Source organism: Gavia stellata, chromosome Z, assembly GCF_030936135.1.
Source record: "Gavia stellata isolate bGavSte3 chromosome Z, bGavSte3.hap2, whole genome shotgun sequence".
NCBI lineage: Eukaryota > Metazoa > Chordata > Aves > Gaviiformes > Gaviidae > Gavia > Gavia stellata.
Genome location: NC_082637.1, coordinates 6,482,899 through 6,508,157, shown reverse-complemented (window position 1 = coordinate 6,508,157; position 25,259 = coordinate 6,482,899). Strand labels below are relative to the sequence as shown.

Below are 25,259 nucleotides of genomic sequence, written 5' to 3'. Positions count from 1 at the left end.
TGATGTGGACCGGTTCACGAAGAGGGTCACTGAGTATTAGTTCTGCACAAGGCAAGAGGCAATACTATTGCTTTAAGCTCTACCTGGTCATGTAGGAACATGGGGAATGTCACTGCCATAAAAGACTGTCCGGGCAAAGCCCTTATAAATATGAAGGCAGATTCTGCTGATTCCCTGGCAACCATCAACCACTCAGATTTTGAAAAATAGATCAGATTTTGGGGAGAGGATAAAAAAAAAAAAAAAGGAAAAATAAGAGGGAAAAAAAAGGAAGAAAGGAAAAGAAAAAGTTTTCTTTAAAACCCTTGAACTCTGATCTGTTGGAGTTTTTTTTTTTAAAGTTTTCCATCAAAGTTACCTTCAAGGGAACAAAAAACCAATTCTTCAGTGTTTACTACATAAAACTTGAACCGAAAACAAGGAAAACATGCAAAGCGTATCTTTTAATAATCAAAATTAATATTTTCTGTCAAGAAGTTACAGATTTCTAGTTACTGTATAAATTTTATATGTAAATAACCTGACATGTATGTAATTTTTATATATGATCTGCAAAAATTATATCTGTTCTTAAATTCATATATGTTAGATAGATAGCAGAAATAATGCACTCTAGGGCTATGTTTAAACAGAAGAAAAGCCTCACTGAACATGGGATAGCCAGGGGAAGCCTTGAAGAAACCAATTTACTGCTCTTAAAAATAATTTTAAAATCCTCTCTTTTTTCATAAAGGGTTCCCTAATTGAAATGGCTCTTAAGTCATCAAGAGTTGATTAAACCTGAATATTCCAGCTTAATTCATACTTTGGCAAAGAATTCTAAGATAAATAAAAAATAATCTTGTTGTTGTGTTATGATACTGTTGTGCCTTTGGGTTGTGGACATGTTTATGGGATTTTATTTTTTTTCAGGTGGAGAGTGTAATAGCAGAGAGCATCCTTATCAAAATGACTTGGGAGGTGACCTTATTAGGCTATTGGCTTGTCCTCCAAGAAAAATGATTGGTTCAATGAATTTCCTGATAATTTCATAACACTTTGAAAAAGCCTTAGAAAATATGGTTTAGAGAAGATTTCAGAAATATCCCTAAAGCTTAGATTATACAACCCATACAGGTAATGCTTAATTTTTAATTTCTATGATCAGATGGGGAAACTAGGACTAAGGTAAAATAAACATACCTGCAGAAAAGCATGTAGAGTTACCCAGAGCTGATGGAACAGGTCATCCTTCTTAAAAGTTCAAGATCCATTCAAGTAAGTGAGTAACTGCTTTAAACATTTTTCTCCATTGGGGATAGCCTTTTTTCAAAAAAATTTTCTTCTCAATGCATTGCTGTTTCTAGACTCTGTAGCATCCATTTTCTCTGCAAACTCAAAGGTTACTCGTATTTCTTCCTGATGGCCCATAGAAGCTGAACTTCTATCACATCTCAGAGCAGCTGCCACAATTCTCTCGAACTTGTTTTTATATTTACAAGGCAACAAAACACACATAAACATCTCTGACATAGTCTAGTGACTGGAAGATATGCCAGTAATAATTTTGTTGGCCGCACTGGGCCCATGTTACTTTGCTGTGTCACACACAGCACTCAAAATTAATTCAAGAAGCTGCTGAGAGAAACATGAAATAGCTTGCTCACCCTGTAGTGAGGAATTACATTTTTCATTAGCGACTACTTTGGAGGGTAACCTTGTTATTTGGTGTTGTAGAAGAGCATGTGGCCCAGAGTCACAAAATGAGGTGGATATATATGGACCTATCTGTAAAACGTTTGCATCTAACACATTTCAGAGTATTGAGGGTGTTACCTGGCTCGGTATTCCTTCAGGGCAAACCCAACTCGCCAGAAGCAATTCCCTGGCACCGTTGGAACATTGGAATGGGTCAGGAATAATCCCATGCAAGTAATTCACAATGAGGTATCTTCTTATGGTGGGGTTGTGTTTGTCTCTCATATTCTCATGAATAGCAACCTGCCCAAGGGGTCCTCATGCTGTTGGGATGTCCCAGGGTGCCCTGCAGAACTTCCAGACACTGCTACAGAAGGGCTGGTGTGTCTTCTTTGTGCCATGTCTGTCAGCCCTGTGGGTGCTGCAAACACCTTTGGGTATCTCAAGAGGCAAGAAGAGCCCACAGTTAGCTAATGAAATCAAGCCCTAGCAGTCTAAACGCGATTTTCTACAGATAATGTCCAGAGAAAGCCTGTGAACTTTTATGACACTTATAAAAAAACCCTTTCTACCACAGAAAAGTCAAATCATTTGTGTTTCTCCAGGTTTCTCAGGAAGGTCTCATGCAACTTAACCTGGAGTCGCGCTCTTACCTTGAAGAGGTAAACAGAGTCTTCTCAAACGGTGGGGAGTAATTCTTGAAGGATTCACAAAACTTCTACTTTTAAATTTTGGAGTCCTAGCCATTGGATGTCATGGATGCAAAAGTTTACAGGCCCAAAAAAGATTTCCAGAACAAGTTCATGAAAGAGAAATTGACTGAGGAACACTGAATTTACAGAAATAATTTCTGACTCAGAATGATGTTGAGAGAGCATATGTAACGTATCTTAATATGTTTTAATCCTCTTCCCTGGGATTCTGCCTTGGTCTCAGTAAGAAACAGGTATGTGGTTGGCTGCAGTATAGAACATTCATTCTTCTGTATTACAAACCTTTAATTAAGATAAAGCAATATGATGTATACCAAAACAAGAATCTACTGAAAGCATTTCCTCCTATAAGAAGAGGGAAAGGCATGATAGATGTTAGTCGTGTTACCTAAGTCATTGCAAGTGCTTAAACTCAGAAACCTAACCAAATAATATCCCACAAAAAATACTATGAATTGATCAGAATGAAATAAATCCCTATGCCTCTCAACTTATTATTTTCTAAAGATAAATGTGTTTTATTTCTAGGGAAATAATACTCATTCTTTTTTCAAATCTAGTCATTGTTTTGTAGTCAGCAGCACAGCAGCCCCCTGTAGAAATGTGAAAGCTGGAGAGAGAAATGATCTATTAAGCTGGGACAGTTCTTAGTAGTACAAGACATAGTGCTTTATCTTCTCTAAATATAGGTGACCTAAATGTAAAGGCCTTTACCAGTTCCCTTGGAAGCCTTGCCTACCATCAAATGTGTCTCACCAGCTGGAAGTTAGCCAAATATTGAACTTCTATTTACTTCTTTCTATTACTACTGATTAATGTACATACCCAAAGTCATCCCAGCAGAATCCTCCCTCTCTCTGGCTTACTTTTATTACATAGATTAGAAATCTCTAAGTCATATGCAAGTATTCCACCAAGTGCCAACAGCCCGCTCATCCTCACCATGAATTATTACAAACCCAAGCTGATGCACTTGCGCACGTTTAGCACTTCTTTTAGGTAAATATAGCCACATGAAAGTTATACACTTAATTTAAGCTAATTTTTCTGGCTTTCTCTACAGTGAAAGTAACAGTATTCTGATTTGTACATTGAGTAAAACAGCAACTGAAAGATACCGAATGAGGCACACTGAAAATACATGCTGTGGGTATTAGGAGTAGTATTATCAAGAACATGTTCTCTTATTTTCCTCCAGTGGCACAAAAATGTGGAGGAAAAAAACCCTTTTTTTTTTTGCACCCTAGTTTTACTTCAGATACAAGCTGAAAGATAGATGGGGACACATGAAGTTCTGGGGTTTGAACAGAGTGTGTGTTTGTATGATTATACATGTGTGACTCTGAGATTACTTAGGATGTATAGAGTATATAGAGAGAGTATATATTTTCCAGTGAGGAAGCAGTCGTATAGTGCCTGCCCTGCTTTACAAGATGAAAAGAATATGTATAGCTCCAAAATGGTAAAAAGCATTTTATTTAACTCTAGCATTTTGACATTTTTTTCAGGAAAAAAATGTGTTAAGAAGAGCTGTCATTCTCCTGCTCTTTGATCAGCACCACTCAGGGATGGTTGGGGATGCGCATCTGCCTTCAGATGCCTTCCCAGCAGTGATGGTACTCCTGCTCCTGCTCACACCCACCCCAGGGGAAAGGACCAGCTGCAGCCCAGAGGGTTGTGACGGATGAAACAAGGGGAATCCCTCCTCCAGGCTCCAGCTCTGTTAGCCACTGCGCCCTAAGTGAGACCCACAGGTAACCATGGGCCCAACAGCAGGTTTGTAAGGCAGAACCTGAGGTTTAGCACTCAGCATCAACGCAACTCTACAGGTGAGCAAACATGTGGGGCTGCAGTTTCTACATGGTATCTGGAAGGTTTTATCCAAGGAGGACAGTCTACTTCAGTAGCAGGCTGAAGATCATCACAGACACTGGTGTATCAGTGACATTATTGACACTGATTTATGTCCATGGTATACTGAAGGCTTTTAACAGTGGTCTTCAGACGTGTTTTTGATTTACAAAATCTGACACAAGGAGGGCGGTCTGGAACCAGTCAGACCTCCTTATCCAGTAAAAGTGAAGGTCCTTTTGTGTCACAGTATGCCTTTTGCTCTCCTGTCTATATGAATCACCGTGATTCCCTATAAGGTTTTTTTATCACTGAGTGGCAAGTGGATTGAAAAGTCTCTGTCAGGTGAAAGAACTGATATGGTACTGACTGTTCTCAAATTTCTCGGCAGTCTCTGGAGGTCTCTCCCGGCTCAGAAGTTTTATCACAGCAATATTTTATGGCTTCTATAACTTAAGTCTTTCTGAAGTTTATTGTTGGCAGGTATAGCATATTCTCCTAGGCTTTGTGGTTTCATCTATTTTTCTTCTCATCTTTCATCCACATCTTGGTAATCAACTCCGCACAGGTTGAAGAACTCTTCAAAGTACTCCTTTGAACATCTGCCTCCTTAAAGACATCCCTGCTGTATTCTCTGATAACTTGGATCTCATCCAGTTTTGCTAGATAAAGACTTAGGAGTATTTGGTGAACACCTTATTAACTAAACAGAAGAGCAGAAACAGGTTCCTACATTTTTCATTAACATCTGGTCTGAGAACAGTGGGAGGGAAAAAGCCAGCAGCGAATGATCGGCATGCACTGGTTGCAAACTGGTAGCTGCTCTCCCAGATGAAACCACATATTTGAAGTACCATTTAAAATCTTCAGCAGGGAGCTATCATACCATCTAGTATGTTAGTTATGAGGCATATAAACAAGGGTTTTGCTACTATCCTTCCAAAATACAGAGCTGAGCATCCTACTTTTTCCCCAACTGTTCAGTTGAAACCTGCTGCTTTCAGTTTCTGAAGCACACACAGTACAGGGAGCCAGCAGACACCAAAGAGAGATTTGTTCTCATAAGTAGCCAAAGAAGCTTCAGTGAAGGGGCAACTTATTCCATAGTCACATGTAATCAGATTCCCATTAGAAACCTGATGCACACTGCAGGGAAGGAAGTCCAAACTTCCCGTTGACTTAATTGAATTTTGGCATTGTTTCTTCCTGTTTGATTTTCCATGTTGTGCTGTGTTCTCCATATTTTTTTTCATTAAAATGTTTTCCCAAACTGTCTTGCATATTCACGACAGTAGTAATTTCTCTGACCTCTTCCCTTCATTTTCTAGGCCAACCAAATTGTGTCATCTACAGGATGAAGCAAATAATCAATTTCCATTGTTCTTAGTATCGCCCATCTCCTCTTAATATCCCCCATCAAACCCCTATGGTGTGTGCACTTGAATCAAATCTCTGGAGCCTGGCTTGTATCTTTTTGTCCTTGTATCTTTTTGTCCTTGTATCTTTTTGTCCTTCTATCTGCTCTTATTCCATTTCTAGAGGGCAGTAAGACACATCTAGAGTGGAGAATGATGTAAGGCATTCCAGGTTTACTTGATTTTCATACGTTTACTCATAATGTATTCTCCTTTACCGCCTCTGCTATCCTTCCCATTAGTAATGGTCTGTTTATTCTGTCTTCCTTAAATTGTCTTTTGCTTTGGGTTATGGCTTTTGTAAGCTTTCAGGGACAGAAACCACGTCTTCCTCTGGGCGATTGAAGTATATTCATCATCATGCGATAACGTGTAATTCTTTTCTGGAGACGGATGTGAATCAACTCTTAAGATTTTCCATTGCCTTCAGAAGAGCTGCCCACTTAAACTGACTGAATACCTTAAGTATTCAAGCTTATTCATTCAATGTCCTAGATAAAGAGGCATCTGTGATTAGTCAGCAGTGTCTAGCAGCGGAGGCAAAGTCAGTTTGCAGGAGCTGTCAGCTTCTTATTCAGAAAGCTGAGTGACTTTGCAAAACATTATCATTAAAAATATCACCCATTCTCCTCAGTATGAACATTAAATAAATGGCAAATTTATGAAGAAGGCCAAAGATGCAGTGTCTTTAGTTTGTTAAAAGCACCCAAGACCATCTTTTACATTGCTGAGAGTGATGACGTAGAACAAGCGAAATAAAAATGAAAAAGAGTGCGTTTATCTGGATGGAGCTCAAGAGAGGTTAGCCTTGATGTTTTGGGGTTACAGAGAAACTAATGGAAGAAACTGCCTAGGAAACTTTGTCAGGCCACAATGTTGGAAGGGGCTGAACGAAGTCACAACCATCATTTACGAAACGAATCTTGAATCTACGACCTCTATCCTGATTTATTCTTTCCAGGACCAGGAATTCCAAACTATCTTGTTTACAGAATGCAGCAGAGCAGACAAATGTAATACTTGTGTCCACTGAATTTCATAGATGTGAAATAGACTGTCTTCCTCTTCTTTTAATTATACTTAAACTATAAGGGTAAAATTATATTATTTTCTTTTATACAAATAAAGGTAATGTAATATTAACAGAAAAGACTTGCTTTACTTTACCCTCCTAACATTGTTCTTTAACTGAAATTCTGCTTCAACTGCAGCCATGAAATATAATGGCTTCTGAGCTTGGTCATGTAGTTGTTGAAACAGTTGTAAGTCGAAAAGCACTGTAAAAAAAATGATGCATGACAAAGTGCGATAATGGGAAAATCTCATTGTCACATTAATTATCTATTGACAGAAGATATACAGTAGGTGATGCAATGGCTTTGGATGTTCTTGTCTTTATTACCTCTTGGGGGAAAAGTTCAGATCATGAAATGAGTTTGGTGCTCTTGAGTGGACATTTGTCCTCATCACAAAACAACCTCATAATTCAGCGCGATGTAACAAAATTGGAGAGCTCAAATTGAGGAGGCTTAGAACCAGGAGCATCAGGGAGTGATAAATCAGGCTAGAGGTGCAGGGCAATGCCGCTTGGGGTGACTTTCACAGCATCTGTGAGACAATGCCATCCCCATTACAAATCATTTTGCCAGGCAGACATCCTAAGGAGCTCCACATACTTGAAGGGACAGAACAAGCTAGAAACAGTGCTAAAAAGGAGGCTGATCAGAAATGGGCTAAGACACTATTCGGTTCAACTGCCATTCAATTTTATGAGACCAGAGATTTTAATACTGTATTAAAGTTGCATTCTGTGATTTCACCTTTCCTTTGCTAAATTTCAGGAATTTTTTCAGAGCCATAAACAAGGAGCAGTGTGCATGATGCACACTTGTATAAATAAGAGTCCCTGAGGGGGATATCTAACTACTGTAAGTATACTTAATTGAATTATATTAGCATAACTGTCGACATTAGACATCCAACTTTCAATTGCTCGTACAAACTCAGGTAAACACTGGTGCCTTCATATAGCTAATGATAAACTTCATGTGATTTATATGAAATGAATTGATGGTCCTCAGTTTAATTTTTAACAGTCAACATCATTATCTCAGTATCACCCTCTGAGGTTGCTGCAGCATGTACTTTTGTTTACTGTCTCTACAAGAAGGCCCACTGACAGCTATTTTGCTTATCACAAATATCACAATCTGGCCCACAGAAAGTAACATTCAACTTGGGAGAAGATGTTGACACAGTTGTAGAGTGTAAATCATCACTATGAGACACTAAACTACTGAGGACCATCTTTTGTTTTTTGAGTATGTTTTTTTCTATCTGTCATGATACAGGGAAGGCTCAAATATCTAAGAAAGGCTAAGAATGAGATACGTATAGAAACTATATATGTTATTGTTTATATATATTATTTATGTATAGGGTGCATATATATTATATAATATACAGTGAAGAAAATGAGAATTCCTTCTTTTCATCCTAGCTATGCATTCTTACAACTCAGTCTCAAAATATACATTTTCTTTGTGTTTAAAGAAAATATTTTCAAACATTTGTGAAGACATCAGACCATTAACGTAGTTCATGAACTGACAGTCTGATGGAAAACAGAACTTTTCTGCGCTTAAGTCCTAAAGCCTGTATGCAAAACCCATGCAAAAGGAAAACTTAAGTACTGCAATATTCCACTTTGACTTACAGCCTTCCCCAGATTACTTCTCAACTAGATACAACATGTGATCTGCCATCACTGGGAAGGAGGGTAATTAACTGCCATATTTTATGTATTTGCAAGAGACACCATGGATACATTTGCAAAGTGTTATTATTTTATTTTATTTATTAGCTGGCTTTAATTATAATCCTGAAGGAAGCTGAATTACGGTCCAATTGCAGCATGGTCTGACAGTGGAGTAAGTTATAGCTGCCACCTTCATGGGACTGTAGGCAACACAGCAAAATAAAGTCATCAGTTTCCGTCTTCAGATCTTCCAGACGTGATTAGATGAGAGACTAGTCAGAGATGGAAAAGTCTTTAGACACAGAGCTGCTGGTTTTTAATTCTGTCAGCTAGGTTTGACAGCTAAATACAATCTTCTGTGATGGAATCATAATGATTAATTAGGTAAAGCAGCTGCACCCAGCCTCTTGTGCAGTTATGACTTATGTTATCCTCACTGACTATAACCTCCATCAGCTCTGCTCAATTAACTGAGGTTAAGCATTATAGATTATTGAGGAATTGGGTGATGGTAAATCAGAATGACTTTCCCATTTTAAAAATAAAGGATGGTCAGGTGTTTCAGAGACAAGATTCAGTGCCAAGCATTTACAGCACCATTCTCTGCCATAGACATCGGGTGGACAAATCATTAAAGATGGGGCTCATCATACCTGAATTTAGCCATCAAAAAGTTAGGCTTGGAGACCAAGCTGCTCTTTACAGAGTGACATATAGTCACCAGAAAGAGGCAGCCGTTTCAGGGGGTGAGTCATCCTATGCTAACCATCCAAGCTAGACAGGATAAATCACCAAACAGAGGAACCTCTCTGTCCTTATTAACCAAGGCGAGACTCTTAATGACTAGGTGTCATGCTCAAATTTTATATGATCAAAGTGGATGAGATAAATACATGTTCAGATGCCTGAAATTGCTCATGGAAGATGTAGCAGAAGATCCTCAGAGGGTATGATGCCTCATTCTTCTTGAAGAGGCTAACCTAGTACCAAATATCTTGATGTTGCATGTATGGTCTGGTGGAGACACTCAGAACCTGAAGCTTTCATGGGCTTCATACACCTAATATGACTACGTAAGCTTTGTCTGTGCTAGTGATTTGAATATACACAGGGAGGCACTCGAGCACATCTGTACTGTTGTTAAAATGATCCCTAGATTTGTTTCAGACCACGTCAGGCTAGTGCTTTTGTAACAAGTTGCTGCACATGGTGCAGAACCTAGCATAGTCCAGGGACCACTTCCAACAGCAGTTTGTGTGTGGTAACCCTGCTGTGAAGGCTGAGAGTTTAATAGTATGAAAAGATGTTGCTTCGTGCCAGATGACCTTAATGACAGAGAATGGGCATGTTTAATTTATGAATCCATTTAAGGCTTAATCTTAGACTGTATCTATGCTGCCTTCTGCAAACTTTTCTGTATTGCAAACTGACCAGGAGCAAGGTACCCCTAAAACCAAGAAACCAAGCCAGTGTTGATATAATATGTCCCTCAGTAGGGTGGGTGAAATGACGTAATAACCAATACTAAATGGTTTTCAATTGACCCAAAACTCAGGCAGCTGCCTGAAAAAGACCAATGAGCATCCCTCAAGGTTTCTCAGAATAGTAATTTCTACGGTCTCTTACGCGTGGAACGACTGCTTCATCCTCCTCTATGCAGTGCGCAGGATTGGAACAGTCACAGATGTTTCCCCTCGTTATTTATTGTCTCATAGCTGCCATCTGTTCAGTGCAGCCTCCTGTTGTCTCTCCATCAATACTTAGATCATAAACTCTTTGGACAAGCACATCTCTTTTTCTCTAGGATGCTTGACCAAAAATCTCTGTGGCAATGCAGGTAAAATAATAACGGTAATTACAATAGTATAAATGCAGACATCAGCAGGAAACAGAAAATTCACCTTAAATGCATGCATGTGTTTACATTCCTCTGAAATAATCTTTCCAAAATAGAAATATAGCCACATATTGTCTAGCTATAGACAGTAAAGTAGTACTTTTGATGGGGAATTTTTGACAAGTCAAAAAAAATCACTGAATTTTCTTGAAAGGAAAGGGAAATAGAGAACAAACCACCAGATTTTAATGAACTGAAATTCTTCATGAAACCATAACCTTTTCAAATTTAACAGAGCAAAACAAATCAGCTGCCTCCCAGATCATCCAAAATATAATTAGTTTAAACCCTGCAAAATAGTCGAAGTGAAAAAAGGAACATTCACTAACGAACATACATATTTTTCTAAAGATATCAATTATCACTCCAGGACAGACACAGATGACACTGACTACTAGTATGGTTTCATGGAAATCACAATCTTTATTTTTTGACAAAATGTATGCATGTTTTAACTGTAAAATTTATAAATAAAGTCAATAGTAAAAGAAGTCTGGGGGAAAAAAAAAATTCAATGAGACTATACTGTACTTCATGCCAACTTTAAAAAAGAATATTTAAAAGACCTGTCCAACTGATCGATCAAATGATTCACTGGGTGGTCAAGGATTGTGAAAGATGGTGACTGACCTGATGCAATTCTCTAGTAAGTCGAGGGCTGAATGCTACATCGCAGATGTTATTACACGGTGGGACAGAGCTGCACCGCTCTAGGGAGGGCTCTGGGAAGCATCAGATAGACAGTGCCTTTGTGCGCTCCTTGGTGGGACGCAGGAGTGTGGCCAATGCATTTAATGTCTGTAGGACACTGCACCTCTGCTAGCCAGTCCTGGTGAGTAATGAGCAGAGGAGACAGAGCAGTAGCCCTGCAGCCTCCAGATGGCTGGTGCATGATTTGTGCTATGCTTGCCAACCCTTCTTGCTAAATGGAAAGGGCACAATGAGGATGGAGCTCTACAGGGTCAAAATTGGGAGCCTCCAAGCGTTCCCTTTGGGCCTGGTTTACACACACACATTCGCACACAGACACATGTGCATCGGCTGAGCACACTCTAACCCTAAACCTACATGTGAATGGAAAGCTGAAGGTCAAACCCTAAAGTCCTTAAACAGTCAAATATCCATTGAAATCAATGTTATTCATTCCTGGGATGGTGAAATGATCCATGCATGTAGAGAGGAGGCAATAAGTGCATCCCTTGTCCTAGAGCTGGTGGAAGCTGCTTCTGGCTTGCATGCTGGCTTAACTCCTAGCATTTGAAGACCAGCCAGGGACCACAGGGAAAAAAACACAGTATTTTCTCCACTCGGATTTGCAGAGAAGGGATGAGAGGGTATGCTAAGTGACTTTATCTATAATACAGAGGAGCCACAGGGCAACCATGAATTGGGCCTTCAAGGAGCTACTTCTGCATGAGGGCTGAAGGGAAGGAACTCCAAGACCTGGTCTGGAAGATGCTGTGTCAATGCTGCCTTTTTGAACTGTTACAGGTTACTGTGGTCAGCTCCTGATGGGTGGCTCATGGGCAATTGCCATCAGGTTGTACTTTCCTTTTTTTTCTTCAGGGATCCTTTCAGCTTTCGCCACAGACTATCCTTCCTCTTCATCTTCTTCTCTATCATGGGCAGTGAGGACTCTTTCCTTCGGATTTCCCTCACCAGTCCATGAAAAACATCATCAATGTAGAAGCGGAGAGCAGCTGAAGTCTCAAAAAAAGAGCAGGAGTATTCTCTGGCTAAGCTCATTCCTTCTTCAGTTGAGACCTAGAAGGAACAGAAAAGCCCATTAATATTGCCAAATGTACAGAGCATGAATCAACACAAGAACATTACAGCATATGTAGTCTGACTTTTTGGATACTGCAAATCACCGACCTTTAATTTTACAGGAAACTATTCTAACAGTACCCCACAGAGAAGATTCAAGAGTGAAAGCATCAGACTGAATCCATGAGATGTTTGAACAGAGCACACTGGCAATATTCATGTGCTCAGGTGTATTATTTCCCTAATTCTGAAGCATCAATTTTTCCATGCATTTCCTCTCTTTAGTACAGTAATCCGGTACAGTTTGATAGTGCTGGTACCTTTATTCCACAGACTGGAACGGATGGCCAAAAAGACTTACACAGAATTAAGGTCCTAGAAAATCCCTGTTCAGCATTAACCTAATCCTGGAGGCAACCTGACACTTTAAGCACACCAGCTTTCATACCTTAAGATTTTTCAGTCACGTTAATTTCTGAGCACGTCTTTAAGTGTTTTGGTCTTGGCAGGCCTGTAATCCTATCACTTAGCTCATGCCTGAGCTGTACAAAGATTCAAAATCTATTTGTTTTTCAGCTCATCTTCCCTAAGTGGCTTCATGTACTTACTGTTCTCAGAGAACACGGAGGAAATGTGTCTTTGTATTTTGAGGAACTGTAAGGGGAGGAATCACCATTAATCTAGAGGGAACCAAGGGAGCTCTTTTTTAATTTGCCTGAATTTTGAAACAGGGATCTTATTCCTAAAATTTCCATATTGGCTACCTCTTGGCATTTGACTTGCCAGCCCGCTAAATGGAAGAGTGGTCAGCATGCTGATTAACGTGTGGTTTAAATAGAGTTTAAATGCTTATCATAAGGAGCACCGCTGCCTACCACTTCAGGTACTTTTTGCACTTCGGGAGCTCATCCAGTAACATGTAGCAAGTCTGCAGCAAAACAAGGAGCAAACCCTATAAGCCTCTAAATGTTAAGCTAGCTTTCCAGCCAGCAGACTATCCTTACTTTTCAGTATTTGCACATAAAACTGAAGGAATGAACTGTATGAATGAAATGTATGGTGTATATTCAAATTCTAGGTCAGAAATTTCAGCCTTTGTTTTTATTTGTATTTGGATATCATGATTTATTCAAGTAACTTTCCAACCATCTGGATAAAAAGACAAAAAAGTACTTTGAGACAGCCTTGTGAAAGGCTACATGATAGGCTATGAAAAGTCTCAATTGCTACCGTCTACCACAAGACTAATCTTGTTTTTTTTTCTGATTTTTACCTTCATCCACCCAATGTGCCATTTATGTTTATTAGGGAAATAAAACCTGATGTTTCAAGATACAAACAAACTCTCTCATACCTACCATGAGGAAAACGCCCTTTATGATAAAACTATGAAATCACCATGCATTCTTTGTACCTATCTGTAAAACTGGACACAGTGAGAAACAGGATTTTGGATGAAACAGAAAATCAGTTCATTCCAGCCTGGAGGTAAATCCGCACCGAGCCTATACCTGCATAACACAGACCACAGAATTCCTCGCCATCACCTTTGCATTGAGTCAAAAACTTTGCAACAGTAGTAGGATCATTCCTCTATGTTACAAGTATAATCTTAATTTAATTAAGAATATTGTAAGGGTAAGCAGGGAGGTTGTATGCCAACCTGAATAATACTCACTGACACAGTGAAAGATTGTTACCGCTTTCCAACTGCTATAATTGCCAACCTTTAGCAAAAGGAGATGGGTAGCAATATGGTCCTTGTTTTTCTCTGGGCAGCTGTGTAAGCAAAATGTGTGATTCAATATGTCTATTGGGCACCATTGAGAAATTGATTGTCTGGATAGAAGACTATTTTGGTCTATTTTAGACTTTATAATCATTTTTTTCCTTGCTATGCCTTGTTTAAGCTGTGGAAGGATTTTTTATTTTATTTTGTTAAAGACATTGCAGTTCTGAGCAAACGATTACACAGAGCTGCAGTTTCAGTGAAGATTTTATACATTCATTACCTAAAAGGAAAAAAAAATGCACATAAATTGAAACATCCTTATGTTAAAGAATGGTGAGGTCGTAAATATAATTAGGGTGCAAGCACAGCAATACTCAAATATAAAAAATTGCCTTTCCCTTTGCTCTGTGATTTTCTAGTCTTCTCCTATGTAATTCCTTCTTCATTCCACTCTTTCTTTTTTTTTGTCTTTTCTAGGATCAAAATTATGTTTTCTCCCACCTGCAAGGAAGAACAACTGCAGGGAAGGCATGCTATGCTCTGTAATGAAAGAAGACTGCTAAGAGCTGTGAGAACTGGAGAATACTCAGGAGAAATAAATTGTGCAGAAAACCTTCCTCCCAGTCTTTGTGTGGCTAGAGGCTTGGAACTTGGCCACGTTTGGCTGGATTTCTACAAAAAGCAGCAAAAGTTAGGTTTTGGACTCCAGTTTCCTACCAAAGTATAGAGACAACATTAAAGTTATTAATGGCAATAGTTCATTTCAAAGCATGATATTTTTCTTAAATCTTGCCCTCAGCAACTGATTAACTGCTTTGGTGAAATTTTATGAATTAATTCCGCATGCGGAGGACACCTGGCACAAACAACAAACAAAGTTGTTCAGCTTGAAGGCTGAAAACAGGCTTCTCTGAAATCTAATGCTGTCATAATTACCACTACTGCTTCCAGCACCAATGAAAATACAGCTATAGTAATTTAATTGATCTGTTTGGTGACGAAAAGGTAAATATAGAGAGATGTCTAGAGGAAAAATAGGCATTTTTCTTTCAGTTCATAATTCGGTCAAGAGGCTAGACACCTATGGAATGAGAAACAAGGGATAAAGCCCTTGATGAGGTCACTGACGCCTACATAATTCCAGGGATTTACCTTGTTCCCATCTTATTGCCAGAAGAGAAACTATATCACAGAAATCCATCCCAGATCTGCACAGCTCAGGGACCTGTTGACAAATTGCAGCTTCCACGAGTGTGTATCAGCGGAAGATATGATCTGTCAGCATGACACGGACAGACAGGTCAGGGAGCGAGGTCATTCTATTGAATATATATCAGGGAAGCAGAGCTTTATATCTCATCTTTAGAGTAACCCTCCGTGATTGAACCTGGCATTGTTTCCCAGAGTATAATTCTGGTTATATTGATTCCAATTTGGCTTGTTCATTTGCCGGTAAACCTTAAGAAGGGAATGAAGGAGGAAGGCTGGTGTAGTGAAGATAATGAAAAATGAAAATACAGGAGCTGGCAGAAGCTGAGTTTGATCCAAACTTTAAAAACTGTGATTGTCTGGGTGGGGTTTGGACTTACAGAAGCAAGGCATGAAGCTCGCAGCACAACCAAAGAGCAAGATCCCCCAGAAGGACAAGTCCATAAAATGGGCAATGAAGCCTCAAGAACATGATGTGTAAGCCCCAGGAAAACAGCCTTTTCATGTTTTCCTGGCAAAGTCCATGGTTCTGAGTGCGCATTCAGGCATATGTGAGTTGAGAGGGAGGATATACCAGTTGCAAGAGTATGGGGACTGTGGATAGCACACGGGACTCTGGGCTGAATTTGGGAGCTTTTCATCTCTGGATAGTTCAGGGCAGCTGGAACGCAGCACAGCTTCATACAGACAGGATGTATTCACTGGCAACAAACTGCATTTTATAGCATTAAGATTCTGTTTGTGGCTTTTGCAAACCTCCCTTGGAAAATTACAAGTGAGATTAAATGCAACGCTGACAGCCTGTGAAAGCCGTGATGGATGAGCTGCCATCTTTAAGACAGCTAGTTCTTCACTAAGGTCAGCTCCCGCACAGCCAAGAGGAGAGCACAAAGCCACCCGGGCTGGATGGTGGGTGGGGAGGCACTGGCAATCATTGGCCCCCATAGGCAGAACATAAAAATATCTGGATCTGAGAAGGAAAGTGCAAAGCAACTAAACAAATCAATAATCTACCTCTGCCCTTGGACTGTCATTAGCTGGCAAATCTCCATCAGGATCAGATTATTTTGTGTTCAGCTTTGTCTCTCCTTCGGTCAAGGCAGCAAGAGAAGCATCCCAAAGTAGGTTTCATTGACAGAGATCACATTAGCAGAATCAACAGCATCACCTTGGGTGAGCCACTGGTGGCCTTCATGCAGGAAAGCAAGGCGTTGCCACTTGCGCATCTCATCCCTGCAACAGCGCGGTCTACTTGAGATGGCTTTTGCAGCTTTCCCCCTGTGATTTGGACATCCAGGTTGCCATGGAGAGGTCTGGAGTCTGCAGGTGGAGTGCTAAGGGTTGAAAGGTTTCTCCTAAATTTTTGTAACAGATTTCCACCCTGGCAGTTCTCATTAACTTTGCAATGGGAAACAGTGATAATTATAGATCCAAAAGCTTCATTCTGTGATTTTTTTTGCTGAAGACATGGGGTCTTGGTGACTAATCAGAGACAGAAAGGGACACATGTTGCTCAAGAGAGCGCTCATCTAAATCCCGCTGAGGCTAACAGGAGGAATTCTAGTGGTTTTTGATCAAGCTCTGTATTTTTGACAGGCAATAATTTATGTGAGTTGTAAACAAAACATAAATATTAAAGAACATAGGGGGAGGGATGCAGCATCTTGAGCAGCCTTGTTTGTACCAAAGTACGCAATAAGAGTAGGAAAAGCCATGAGTATTCTGAATGATGTCTAGGAAAGATCCACGTCACTTCTCTTCATCTCTGATAGATTTTTTCTGTTTCCCGACAAGCCCCATTGCAGAAAACAAGCAACCAGATGCCAGGTTGTGTATTAGCACCTGGATATTAGTTTAGAGACAGGCAGGCAATCCAGAAGAATCCACACAAACGTTCACATCTCTTCCCATCACAGTCCATTCCCTCAGCATATCAGAACAAACATCATAAACTTTTGGTACAGGCATAAAGCTGTAACACGCCACAGGAAAAAGCTGGAGACGTCAAAGGTATTGATGATTTCCTAGGTCTCCAGTAAGCAAATTTGTCAAGAGAAAAAGAGAAGAATAATCTCATGAGTCTAGAAAGTGAATGCCATCCTGGACAACAAAAAGCAAAAAATGGGTATTGCCTATCTGACATAAATGGTAATTTTATTAATCCCGGCACTGACCACTGAGTTTATGCCGAAGGCACTCGCGCACAACACCTGTGAGAGTTCTCATTAATGAACAACAACCAGGACTAACCAATTTTCACTATTCTCAGTTCATCGCTGTATGGTAAGGTACCAGAAAGAAATTAGGTGGTCCCCGGCCTCCCAGCACTGACAGGCGTCAGGGACCTACCCAGCTATCTGGACAGGGACAAGGTCTGTATTTTGATAGATGGGACTGGGTCCAGTAAAGGCTGAGCTGAGTGTTCCTACATTGCCACCTGCCTTTCCTAGAGCTAAAGGCTTTCACTGTAAGCGTTTGATTCCTGTTTCAAGAAACATGCAACCCAATCCACTAACCCAAAAGTGAATCTATTATACCTATGTCATTTTTGACAGTTATTCATTTTTTCCTTGGACAAGTGTTGTATCAACAGGCATGGTAGCACAGACTTTCTAGAGGCTGGTATAAGGCTCTTTCCAAGTGTGAAATGCTATTGTTCAGCTCAAATATGTGGATATTACAGCAGTGGCTGGGGTTGAAAACCTGAGCACAACCAGATAGAACAGAAAAATCAATCTTTCTGTCTTTTTAAGACAAGCAGTACTGTTGCTATTTGTTCACATTATATTTGTCACGGAATATTGTTTAAAAAGAGGAAAACAACATTCCAAGGCCTTTTACCCTTCTTCTCTTTCTTCAGGTATTTGCATTTATAAACTGCCTATCATATCCTTGCCACTGAGCAATGACATCCCTGAAAGGAGGGGAAAAAACAACATCAAGTAGAAATCAATTGAGGCTGAAAGAGATGTTGAAGACTAGGCTTTGTGAGTAACCAGTGTTTCCTCTCTGTGGCCAGACATTTAATACGGCTATGTTTCAGGTCTAAACAGATGTATGGTAAATGCAAAGGTAAAACAAAAATCATTGGTGTTAAACTCTCCAGCTTCCATCTGCCTCAACACAAACATTCTATTTTGTTTAAGAATTTTAAATTAATTTTAAAGTGAATTATTGTTTAAAAATATAACATTGAAACTTTTCCTTTTGCAAACATAAACATTTTAACCTTAATGTGTCATCACATTCGTAAATGCATACACTGCAGTTACCAATTTGATTTGGCCAAGATTCCACTAGAATTCACAACTAGTTTCTGCTGACACAAACCAGCATTTTTCATTCAACCAAACACATGCACCTTATTTTTTTCCTCAGTCCATGGGGAAGAAGACACCTCTTTTCAGCAGCCTGAGCAGTAAATGAGTAACACGTTGCAGAAGAGTGAGAGGAGAATTTCACGTCACCATTACTCTTAAATCCATTTGGAAGTCTTCAGAAGTAATTAGTTGAACAACCCTCACTCCAACTTCATGGCAGGCAGTTCTGCAGGCTCAGCTTTGCTGGCTTCCTAGATTACAAGGCTAGATGATGTAAAAGCTGCCATACAATTAATCATTATTGTGAGGGTATTGTAATTAGTTCTGTTCCTTTTTCTCCCTCCCCAGAGTTACGTGAAAGCTGGTGTCTTACAAGACTTTTCCATGTTTTCCTTCCTGCCTTGCCACTCTGTGATATTTTTTACTGGTTTCACACTTAAGAATTATTGGTGATGAGAATGGGGTCTAGCATGAATGGCCATGGGCGTAGAGAGGATTAGTAGACTGTGCCAAGAAGAAGATGTGGTCTTGCTGTGTGAACTTATGCCAAGACAGACTCAATGGTATGGAAATAGCACATGACACAGTACTACACATCTTACACCCTCAGCTGTTCCAACCTCTGAAGGTATTTGCATTACAGAGGCTCAGATATTCTTTCCCTTCCCCTCATAACCTGGCCTTTGCATTTGGACACGAAGGAAAATGAGGCTTTAGGAATAGAGAAAATAATAGGACTGTCTGGGGCTTCTGAGATAGGCTTTGTGGCATATTTTTAGGGGACGGAGGATGGAGAGTGTGGTATTGTAAACTAATTTGTTCATTTTTTGAAGGAAAACTGTACAATAGTCTTGCAAAAAATTTAAGTTCTAGACAAAACCCAAGAGATTCATCTGTCTCAAATTATGCACTTCTCATCTGGTTCATCACTAAGGCAGGACATGAAATACAGCTTAAACTCCCTGTTTTCAGCCAGGAAGAATCATACTCTCATTTGATCCAAGGGAACTGCAAATTGTTGAGGGGTGAGAAAGTAATCTGATGAAGCCTCACTGAACACTTGTTCTTATGGTCTTCACTCTTGACCACTGTTAGATTAGACTGACATTTTCTATGACCAGCTATGGTCATTGTTACACTTTTATATGAAAATTCTAAGCTATTACTAGCTATTTCATTAAATGCATCTGTCTCACTCTTTTTCATATGAAAAAATTTTAGATTCAATGCTAATTCACACTTGAATAATTTCTGGAGATTTTTAGCACCTTTTGTGATGGAAATTACTGCCCAGCACTGACTTCTGTCTAGTCTTTCTCTCCCTTTTGATTTTTTTTTTCCCCACACTTTGGATCCACAATATCCTTGTAACACAGGAGCTATGCCTCCAGGTAATTTCATTCCTGCTTTGGGCAAATGTTTTGAGCAAAGCAAACGGAACACATGAGGCTCCTAGATCTATTGTTTCCAACTTGTGTTATTACTTCATTATTTCACAGATGTAATGCTAAATAATTAAATCAACATCTCATTTCATGTAAAAATCACTATGGAATCAGGGTGCTGCCTGCAGGTTAGAGTCTGAAGTTATTCTTCTCTCTCTAGTACACACTCTACTATTCTTTTGGCTTTATCTTGTCACAAGCAAGACTGATGAGTGGGTTAAAGCATCTTTATACCAGAAAATGTTTCTAGAGAAATGGCCTCAGGATCTGACTGAATTGGATACTCAAAGCCACATGATCTTGCATCAGTCCGCAATAGCTCTGGGTCTAATTTGAAGAGAATGTGGAAGTGTTAAATCCTTAGCATCAGTCTTCAAGATGAACAAGTACGGGTCAATTGCTCAAAGCATTTTTCAGAGATCTGACAATTTTCTAAATTGTCCATCATCTTTAAAGGTACTTTGATTGCAATGCTCAGCTGAAGACATAGATGGCCATGAGATGGTTGCAAAGAGCAGACGTTTCTACATCAGTTCAGCTTGGAACATCCACAGGAGGAGACCAGATTTTTGTAGGGAAAAAGCTAGGAATTGCAGTTTTAAGTTCACAAAAAAGGAAAATCATTTCAATTTTTTGTAAGCAACATCAACAAAATCAATTACCATATGCTATCAACAGATGGCTATTAAAAAAACTGCATGTAAAAGAAGCTGCAAATGTACCTTTTAGACTTTTTTTTTAAGCAAGTAGAAAGTTAGTAGTGTTGAACTGTTATTTTAACACTGCAAGTGATTTCTATGGCTTTGTGAACACAAGCTAACTATCAGCCCAGTACAGCCAGCCCCCATATCTTTTACCTATCTATAGACTGGTGTAGGCTATTTTCATTTGTGTGTTAGACATTAAAATTCTACTAGTCACTTGAATTCAGTTCTTCATTAGGACTCGGGCACTAAGCAGACTGGGTACTGAGTGAATCCACTTAATACCTGGTATCCTATGTAAATCTCTCTGTTATTGTATTACTTTGAAGATGGGAATAACACAGCCTCTAACAGCAATATTTTGTCCTGAAAACACTCCACTGACAGGAGAAGATAAGAAAACAGAGCAGGAGTCAGTGAGGAGGGCAGAGCAGGACACTGCCTTCCATGTGCTATTTTCCACAGTTGTTTGCTGAAGATTGGGAAATGTGATTCAGGAAATTTGAAGGAAATCAGAAAGAAATCTGCAGAGCTAAATAGAAAACAAGGAAGAGGCAGAAACAGCTGTGTATTTATTCGTGTATGTTCATACTTATAGTCACAAAGAAGAACTGTAAATGAAGTAAAAAAACCCCACACAACCAAACAAAAATATTGGTGGTTCACAGAACTGAAATAATATTTTGAGCCAAAGTATCCAAAGCTTGTGTTCACTTAAATGGGTCATTTTTAGACATGTGAACAGACTACTGGAACTAAGCTCTGAAACTTCCCTTTATGCTTAAGCTGAATATGAGTTTCCAACACTAGAATAAAAAGGTCACAAAAAATATCTGTTCCAAATGCAGTAAATAGCATTGTGTGTCCTGACACCACATATTCCTTCACGCTACATGGAGTGCAATGCACATATATTCTGGTGTAGTTTTCACGTCTAAACATACTCCCAAAGACAGCTTGCAGGCAAACAGAAAACACCATGCTACGTTCCCGGCAGTGAAAAGAAAATCTCTCCTTTCTCCCTCCACCTCCATACAGTTGTCATCTGCTGAGATTCAGGGATTCTGTCCAGGCTGCTGAAGTGGGTATTCAACAGAAGGGAGGCAGAGGAAGAATTTATAATGAATTTATAGAGATTTGGACTTCTATGGAATTATTTAATATTTTTTTTCAGAAGTTGTTTCCTGAAGTAAGCAAGTGTTGCAAATGTGTGAGGTATCAAAGTGTCTTATGCAAAATTTACGGAACAATGTTTCACCTTTCCTCCTGTTACTTGGGTTGCTTTTCAAAGGAAAAGTTACTCAGTGCAATGAGAGGGGGATGTTATATCAGGAAATGGGGGTGGTCAGCTGTTGGATTTTTTCCTAGAACATGTAATTAATTTTGAGGGTTTAGTAATTTTGAAGTTTATTGGGAAGGTTTGTCAAACAATCTCATTATGGAGAATACTTGCACAATATCTTTATTAAACTAATGACATTGATCTTCCCCATGTCAATATTAGTTCAGGCAAAATATTACTCTTTTGCAGAATATGAATTGACTGAAAAAATTCATGGGAGCTTCACTGGAGTCTTCCTTTTCAGCTCCTTTCTAATGTGCGGAAAGGAGAGCTCATAGATGAGCAAAGGGTCTTTTCGTGGTCACAGGAACATTGAAAGAGAGAGGCCCATGACATAGGAACTTTAAAACAGGGATGACAGCTGCATAAGCAGCATCCACTTAGCTCCATCATGTGATATGATCCGCCAGCGTGGACAATGCATAATAAGATATTGAGTCTGAAGAACCGCATATGAAGGGGATAACAATGAGAAATTAATGTACTGAGGGAGAAAAATTAAAAATCTTAAATGGCCAGTGGGTAGGAAGAGCTGTGAGAATGCATTTAGCTAATTAGACATAACAAGATCTGTTATTGCCTGCCAACCTCGCTCAAACTACCTCACTTTTGCTGCAGGCTAAGAACATGCACTCGGACAGTTTCCGTGGTAACTTGTTCTTACATCTGTGGTTAGCTTGTCCTGCTGGCAAGCTCCCCGTTCGGTGGGCTGTTTCTTTGGATAACCCTTCTGTATTTGCATCCTGTGGGCTTTGATTTTTACTCAGAAGACTGAGCACCTTAAAGTAAGCAAAGTAAGAGCTAACAGCTGGCAGAATCTTAACTTTGTTGAATATAGCCCTAAACTTTCTTACATAATTCCCCAAGACATCCTGGATACTTTACTAACAGAAACTTAAGCAATGATGATGCTCGAGCATTAATCAGTAGAGTTTTTTTCTAAAATCTTAATTTTTGACTGAAGCCAAACAGGTTGGCTGGGACACCAGTTCTTGTTTATTGTCACAAAAGAAAGGATATAGTGAAGAGAGAAGAAGAGAGAAGCAGAAGAGTGAAGGTGGAAGGATGGTGGAGGGGAAGAAGACAGATTTATTATTCTAGTCCAGGGGTAGAATGAGAAAACAGACTCTTAACAAACAGAATGGCAGAAAGTCCTTGCTAGAAGCATCTGTTTAACCTCTTCTAACCATAATGTACGCATCCAATTATGCAGATATTCTTTTGATGCATAAAAGGTGATGTATTAATACACCCTGGGAGCCCAAGTCGTGATTACAGCTGATACACTCATATTCTTATCCAGAATAATAGACTTTTCAGTTCACCACTGATACAGCTGTAGCTCAGTTTACCTAGCGGCATGTGTGAATGTGCAACTACACACATAAACACACACACAACAAATGCTGCTGGGATCAGATCGAGCCTTTCCAATATACCTGGCAGAAAAGGTTGGCCTTACAGCAAAACTTGGATGTGGATGCTGACAAAACACTGCTCTAAAGAGTCCCTTTGGTACTGGGAGGCATTCAGCATCAGCTCCTCTGCAGATTAGAGCTGGTTTCTGACATTTATTTATTTCCCGTGTTTCAGTCAGCCAGCTAGTTCAAATCTGCAGTCTGGCCAGACTCTGGAAACAGCACTGAGAAGTTGAAAAGACAGCATGTGTAGGCAGAGATGCCACAAGCCAGGCTGTCATCCTGCCTCTTCTGAAGGTCTTCCAGAAATTCTTAGAGGAAAAACGGTGGGTCGTAACCTGGAGTACAAGCAGCCAGGTGAACCGCTGCTTCTGCATCCTACCAGACAGAAAAGATTGAAAATGAAGGACAGGGAACAGAAAACACATAAGTTACCATAAATACATAAATAATGCTAATTGGGAAATAAATAATACCTTAAAACATAAAGAACATTAAGGGCAGGGGGGAAGAAAGATGCAGCTTTTCAGGAGTAACCTAATCCGGCCGATGAAATGTAAACAGTATTTTATCACTGATAATCACGGTGGCTGGTAGGTAAATCTGGAACCGGTGCAGATCGCCACGCATGCCTGGATGAGCAACACCACGGTTCCACTGAGTGGAAATGTAATATCTTTACCCAGCTATGCGGGTATAACAATGACAAAGACAGACAATAACTCATTTGATTTCTCTCAGGAAGCTTGCTCACAATTTCCTAATGGCTGGGGTTTTTTTCTTAAATACATAAATAAGCCCAGGTTTGAGGGAATAAAATTGCTGGTACTAAAAGCAACAGCTGGTGAAAAACAGTAAGTGCTTGAAGCCTTAACAGTTACTGTCACTAGCAATTCAGGACATGTTATCACCCCATTATTTTTTTACCCTTAGAAATAAAATGAGTGTTATTAAATGGTTTAGAAAACGACAACTGCCTGTGGTAAAGTTTTGTTGTACTCGATGGAAGGAATATTAATAAGGGGATAGGTATGATATCTTTGAGAAAAAGATGTGGAAAAAGAAATGTAGATCCCATTTCAGAGAGAACAGGCAGTTACTACGGCTGACACCAATGATTCAAGGTGCAATTAATATATTCTGCTAAAAGACGTGCAGAAATCAGAGAATCATGGCATGGTTTAGGATGGAATACATCTCTGTAATTCATCTAGTCCAAACTACTGCTCATAGTGAGTCCACCCAGAGCAAATTACTCATGTCATATTCAGTCAAGTTTTGAACACCCCCAAGGAAGGACACCTCACAGGCTCTGTGGGAACTCGTTCCACTGTTTAACCACTCTATAGTGAAGAAAACTTCACAATTAATCAGATTTTCTTGTGTTGCAAAACTTTTTAATTTCTTCTCATTCTTTCACTGTGCACCTCCAAGAAAAATCTGGTTTTGTCTTCATTTTACTGATTATTAGGTGGCTGAAAACAGCAAGATGGTTCCCCATTGGTTATTCAGACTGAACAAATCCACAAGATCAGATTTTTCAGCCTCTCCTGTTACTTTTTATGCTCTATCCACAGGACCGTCTTAGGGATTTCTGCTGAACTCACTCCAGTATATCAAGATATTTCTTGTAGTGGGGAGCCCACAACAGACAGAGTACTCCAAATACATTCCCACAAGTGCTGAATAAAGATCCAAGGATCACTTCCTTGGACCTGCTGGCTACACTTTTACTAATACAACCCAGGATGAACCTGGCCACCTTCACTGTAAGGGCACATTGTTGGTTCATGGTCAGCTTGTCCACCAGGACTTCCATGTCCTCTTCTGCAAAGCCATTTTCTCTCCAGCAGTGCCCAGCTGGTACTGCTGCATGGCGTTGTCCATCCCAGGTGCAGGTTTAGCATTGCTTTTGCTGAATTTCATGCAGTTCCTGTCAGACCATTTCTCCAGTCTAGCAATGTCTGTTCTGTGTGTATACCCTACCTACCAGTGTATCAACCACACCACT

The 25,259-nt window shown here is 39.7% G+C and overlaps 1 protein-coding gene across 1 annotated transcript in view; it reads right to left on the bottom strand.

Annotated features, from left to right (window-relative positions):
• Nucleotides 1-11,847: 11,847 nt before the first annotated feature.
• RIT2 (Ras like without CAAX 2) overlaps nt 11,848-25,259 on the bottom strand; it is a 180,207-nt gene continuing 166,795 nt past the window's right edge. The window contains exon 5 of the mRNA XM_059834121.1: nt 11,848-12,075. Coding sequence (XP_059690104.1) covers nt 11,848-12,075 — 228 coding nt within the window. The remainder of the gene's footprint in view (nt 12,076-25,259) is intronic.